At 34.6% G+C, this 6,392-nt stretch overlaps 1 protein-coding gene across 16 annotated transcripts in view; it reads right to left on the bottom strand.

The window, feature by feature from the left end:
- Positions 1-241: 241 nt before the first annotated feature.
- LOC128030996 (regulating synaptic membrane exocytosis protein 2-like) overlaps positions 242-6,392 on the bottom strand; it is a 139,674-nt gene continuing 133,523 nt past the window's right edge. For all 16 annotated transcript variants that reach the window (XM_052619157.1, XM_052619145.1, XM_052619149.1 and 13 more), the window contains 5 exons: positions 5,572-5,713; positions 4,613-4,725; positions 4,414-4,515; positions 4,181-4,320; positions 242-2,718 (listed from right to left, as the gene is read on the bottom strand). In XM_052619157.1, coding sequence (XP_052475117.1) covers positions 2,503-2,718; positions 4,181-4,320; positions 4,414-4,515; positions 4,613-4,725; positions 5,572-5,713 — 713 coding nt within the window. In that variant the 3' untranslated portion in view covers positions 242-2,502. The remainder of the gene's footprint in view (positions 2,719-4,180; positions 4,321-4,413; positions 4,516-4,612; positions 4,726-5,571; positions 5,714-6,392) is intronic.

The raw sequence follows: 6,392 nt of genomic DNA, 5'->3' as shown, positions 1-6,392 counted from the left end.
TTTCTAGGACAAAATTATAGCACCAAATTTATGATATAATGAATAAATAACTTAAAACCATTATTAAGAATTCTGAAACTATCAACTAGTACATATATGTCTGTATACACCATTTATCATTTATATATTCTACAGTATATAATAAAGTGTTTAAATCTCAAATTATTTTTCTAAACGTGTATGTGTGAGTAATATATGTTCTATTGTTTTTCATGTCATGTCAAGAAACATTAGAGACGTATTGCTGTTGTTTGCAAATGCTCATTTTCCAGTGTAATATCCACTTTTTATTTTTTAATTTGAAAAATAACTTACATAAATCTCTGTACTCAACCATACTTGACCAAGACATAGCCTTGGCATGAACACATTGCACCAAAAAAAAAAAAAAAAAAAAAAAAAAAATGAATTCCAATGATTTGGAACAGAACATACCTTTGACATCATGAGACATTATCCCAATTCCATAAGATGACAATATCTAGAGAGTTTGCTTTAATAGAGATTTCTATTAGAATTCTGTCGATTGTGACAGACTTAACACAAAAATCATAAGTACACTGAAAGCTTGATAAGTTTAAAAAAATCATATTGGTTAATCAGAAGAGTTTATTTTCAAAGGAAGAGGTGTAATGTCTCAGTGTATATTTCCATTCAGGCAATAAAACTATGATTCATAAACTTCTCCGATATAAGAAGCTCTGATTATTACTAAAAAATAGAAAATAAAATATAAATAGGTCTTGGCTTGTAAATAAACTAACAAAAATATATTAAATGACTTGCTTCCTTGAAACGAAGAAATAAAAACCAGTTATATTGTGTGGCAAATATCATCGTCCCGATGTGCATTTCTCTGCAGACAGCATCATGCTCGGAAAACTGTACAGCACAATACTGCGAAAGTCAGCGAGCTGCAGCCATCTCCGGTAAAAAGACCTTGTGAACTTTTGGGCTCTTTTGTCAGGAATACTGCAGCTCATATTTCCGTAAAGATATAAAAATCCCTGGTCACGTTTTTCCCTTAAATTTGTCAAAGTATGAACTTACAGGGTGGAATGTTCATTCGGAATTTTGCCCTTCTAGTCCGTGTGAGACCACTGCCTAATTTTCACTAAAATCCAATTGAGGGTGAAGGGGGAGAGAGGATCGCCGTCGACATGCACTGTACAACAAACCGCTTTTTCTTTTCTCTCCAAATATCGTCTTTATCAAAACATGCTGAGTTAATGTAAGATGTGCCCAAGCCATGTTGCCAAAAACCCTTTTCAACATGCTTTTTAAACGAGCGAACTCCAAAACAATATATAGATTAAAACTAGAAGAGCTGTAGGAAACGAACAAGCCCTGAAAATGAAAATTCTAAAAGTACTGGAACAATGAAAAATTTGACGACCGAAACGATAAGTACAGAGAGTTTACCCTGGGACAAGGGAGAAGTAGAGAAACGTACAATTTGCACATCATCTTTAGCTTCATAAGGCTTACGCCTTTACAATAATAAATCATAGACATTTTTTTTTTTTACATATTTGTCACATGAACAGATTTCTCACTGTAAATAAAATGTTCAACTTGTCATTTATCTGCTTGTCTGTAAAAATACAGTAGAGAGACCAATGAACGGTCTACAGGACACAAAACAAGGTTTCATGGTTTGTTTCTGTTTTGTTTTTTAATCACACGGTAGCATTCACTCCCCATGAAAATCATGCACTAGCGAAATTTATCTTTACAAATAATAGAAATTGTTGAAAATGGCTGATCTGACACATTTTTCTTTTTTTTTTCTCGTCATCTTTTTTTTTGTTGCAAGTAGCAGTCTGAGAAAATTATCTTCTATCCACTTTTATTTTTAGGTTCAGCTAAAGTTTTCTCCATGCAACAAAAAAACCTCATTATTTCTTGTTTAGGTTTCATACGGTATCAAGAGAAGTACAGTACTTCAATTTGATCTTAAAAGAGAAATCAAGCCTATACATTTCATCTCTCGGCTGACTGGGGAGTGAGGTGTTCATTCCCATGTCATATTCTTGTTTTGTGTGTACATTTCTGGGTCTGTTGGCATGGCTTGACCCAAGGAACACTGTTAGCCCATGTAGATACAAATACATACAACATTAGAAGAAACATAAATGGGAAAAGAAAGTTGAAAAGAACATTTCACCCCATTTCAAAAAGGGCTTCTGAAGAACTCGATGGGTCAGTTCTCAGTTCAGACTCATCTCAAATGGCTTCAAATAGGATCTAAAAGCAGGAATGGTGACGTTCCTCAAGCTAAGGAGACAATTTTCCAGCTTTGTCTCGTCCTTGCCCTATAGGGGTTGCTCTTTTTGCACACAATTTGTGCAGCATTTTTTTGCGACCGCTTTTTTCACCCCTAAGAAACAAGCTCTGAACACACAACATCAAGCATGCAGTGTTACCGGGGGGGCGGGACCTGTCGCAAATCTCAAACTCCACCCAATGGCTGCTACAATAACGCTAGATTTCAGAAAACTGCTACGAGCGTCCGAACGGCCCAGACCCACTGTCGAGAGATGACTGGGAAGCTCTTCTGGTCAACGGGGCCAAGGTTGAGTCGACCAATGAAGAGGGAGGAAAAAGTTTGAACCAGCCAATAACCATGTTGGACAAGTCCAGATCATCTAAAAGTATCTGAGCGGCTCCCATGAAGGATTTGTGGTCCATACGTCCATAGTCTCCCCACACAATGATCTACGATTGGAAGAGAATAAACGGTCATTAAAGCTGCAGTAGGTAACTTTTGTAAATATATATATTTTTCATATTTGTTAAACCTGTCACTATGTCCTGACAGTAGAATATGAGACAGATAATCTGTGAAAAAAATCAAGCTCTTCTGGCTCCACCCAGTGGTCCTATTGCCATTTGCAGTTACGGACCGCTCCCGGTAAGAAATCAACCAATCAGAGCTGCAGTCCGTAACTTTTTTTGTATTCAAAATGTAGAAAAATTTATATAATAAGCGAGTACACCATGAATCCATTTTCCAAACCGTGTTTTTGGCTTGTCCTGAATCACTAGGGTGCACCTATAATAAGTGTTTATATTCAGACTATTTTAGATTGCTTCGGGGATACCGCGGCGGAGTAACCCAGTACCTTTGTGATTCTTCATAGACATAAACAGAGAGAAGTAGTTCCGGCTACGATGTTCTTCCGCAACACGCAAGCAGTTCTGTTTATTAACCGCTAGAGCGTCAAAAGTTACCTACTGCAGCTTTAATATTAAGTCACAATCATAAAAAAAAATGACAATTACTATACATTGGTGATAGACTGAGACCATGCCTCTTAATAAAAAATGTAAAAGTTATACTGTAAAAAAAAAAAAAAAAGTGTTGATTTAAATTCATTTAAATGTATTATCTTATTATGCTCAAAAAAGTTTAATGATTGAATAAATTATATAAGCAAATTATATATATATATATATATATATATATATATATATATATATATATATATATATATATATATATATATATATATATTCAACTTAAAGCACATTCTGGCTTCCCAGACATTACAACAACAGCAATGAAGTAAAGAAAATATACATTGACGAACCATTCAGTCTTGTTCAATGCGAATGTCTTTCATTGAAAAGCTTTTGTAACTTTAATAAAGAATAATCTTTCATTTATACAGTCCAATATGTAATGCGGTTTACATTTGATTACTTTATTCAATTTCTGTACCTAAAATCTAATGCTAGACCTACCTAAAAAAACTGAAAATCACTGTTTATTTTATTTGTATCTTTATTCTACTGTACTTATTTGTGCTATTGCTTGTAGTTAGATAGAATATTCTTAATAATATATGAAAAAATATGTATTTATTTTTTAATTTGAAAGTATAGTTTATAATCATTTTATATATATATATATATATATATATATATATATATATATATATATATATATATAGACAGAGATAAATTAAATGTGTGTGTGTGTATATATATATATATATATATATACACGCATATAAATACATACTGTATATTGTATTCAATTCAATTGAAGGCTATTAAAATGTATTTGTTGACTATTACTTAAAACTACAGGTATTGCAGCTGTGTACAGTGACCAAATGACCATGAAATAATTTCCTAAGACTGTTAAATTAAACTATTAGTGATGACATTTTACCTGTAAAACCTTTCCTCCTGGGGTCTCTTCGAACGACAGCTGCTGCTGGTAAAGAGGGTCCAGTGTTTTTCGTGCTACTTTAGTTTTCTTCTTGGCTATGCAGGCGCCGTTCTCCAGTAAATACACCTTTACGTAAGGGGCTGGAGAAGAAGAACCACAGATGGAGTTTAATCACGAGTGATGAGTTTTCAGGTGCCTGAGAAATCCCCATCAGAAAGTGTAACCCCTCTCACCTGGCAGTGCCTTAGAACCTGATTTTCCCACAAGGCCTCTGGCTCGGATGATCTCTACCTCTAGAGCTCCTTTCTTTTCCACCATCCCGATCTGAATGTCACCTAGACATGGTACAAATCAAGATATATGAGTCACACATGGGTAATATATTGCTGTAGGGATTTTGTGTGCTACAGAATCAAATAAACAAGCGCTCACCCATAGGGGGTGTGGCTAATGTCTGTCTCCCCACAAGCTGGGCGGGGCCAAGTCCATCCAGGAAATCACTGAACTGACTGTCAGAAGAGAGTCTCACTCCGGGGAAAATGAGGCTGAGAAAAAATGTTTTGATTATTTTGATGCATTTACAGTGGAAGTGTCTACGGGGCAAGACATTCTGCTGAAAATGTTTAAATCGTTTAAGCTGGTTAAAGTGGTTACATTTGTTTTGCTGTGTACTTCAATGTAGCTGTAAAGTCATCAAAATTGCTGTTTTTGTAGATTAACTTCTGATTACTACCTGTAAAATGGATTTTTCTCCATGTAAATAGCTACTTTCTGGTGTTGCTGCATGTATTGTGTAGAAGTTACATGGCAGCAGGTGAAAGATTATATTATTTTATATAATGTTTAGTCCTAAGGTGATACTTTGTGTCAAAGTTCATTATTAATTGCATCTGTTGCAACACCCTGACCCATAGACTTTCACTGTTAATTGACATCACTGTCAATCAATTTTTGTTTAAATACAATAATGAATAGAGTATATTTTCCATGGTAACAGGTCACAGATGTTGTTGAATGCTAAATTCTTATTATAATTATGTATTTTAATAAGAATTTTTAAAATATGGATATATAAATTATAATTTTTTTTACAATGTTAATACAGATTTTTAATATCTAGATCATAATATATAATTATGAATAATAATACTCTATTTGAATAATTATTTAAAATAAACAATATATTTATTTGTATTACTATTTTTAATTAATAAAAATGCATTACAATATACATATAATTTAATAAATATGAACAATTCATTATTAATTTTAGTAGTATCATTCATGTATTTTAATAATAATACTATTTTATATAAATGTATATACACATACACATGTACATACAGAAACATAAATAATACAGCATAATTCATGTGTGTTTTGTTACTCACTTTCCCTCTGAGCTGTAGCTGTTCATGCTGCCGTCAGTGGATTCTCGGCTGGCCTGCCGGGTCATTCTGCTTCTCATCTCTACAGCCAGTCCCGTCTCCGTGCTCCTCTGGATAGTGCTGCGCAGCTTCTTTCCTCCTGCTTCTACGGCGACAGAGAGAAAGAGAGACAGTTTGTCAGTCAGGATATCAAGACGTCTGTCTAAAAGCAGAGTGATGAAGGACACGTTTCTGCACATCGCTCAACACAAAACCAGAGCCTCACAGGCGGCTCACGTGTGACAGCTGATGTGTTGTTGATCTAGACGGTGTGATATGAACGTCCAGACATAGTGGTTCTGCTCCAACAGGATGGACCGGATTCAACAAATTCTTGTTTTTGACACACTGCTATTTCTCTGTTTCTATATCTGGCCTACAGACACGCAATAGTGTCAGTTATATGAGATGCATGGTGATTTGACATGACGGGTTACACAGGTGCACTGAACCACAATTAGGCATGACGTGACCAAACACCTCAACCTGTGTCAGCATCCCCCGAGCTGAACAATTCACAGCCATCATAAATAAAGAAGAAGTGCATGTTTAATGCAATAACCAGCTTTTTGACTGTGATGTGTGTAAGGTTATTTAATGTTAAAATACTTTCTTCTATATCAGTTTAGCATGCATAAAGTATAAAGAAGCAACTCTTAGGTAGATGTCCTAAAGATTGTAAACACTTTGGTTATTTTGAAAATTGACTATCTATTTGTCAATAGTTTAGGAAATCATCATTATTTCTGGTGCTGCTAGCGGTGCAGCTATTACACATTTGATCA

The sequence above is a fragment of the Carassius gibelio genome, chromosome A16 (assembly GCF_023724105.1).
Source record: "Carassius gibelio isolate Cgi1373 ecotype wild population from Czech Republic chromosome A16, carGib1.2-hapl.c, whole genome shotgun sequence".
Taxonomy (NCBI): domain Eukaryota; kingdom Metazoa; phylum Chordata; class Actinopteri; order Cypriniformes; family Cyprinidae; genus Carassius; species Carassius gibelio.
Note: the sequence above shows the minus strand (reverse complement) of the source record. Positions and strands in the feature narration are given on the sequence as shown.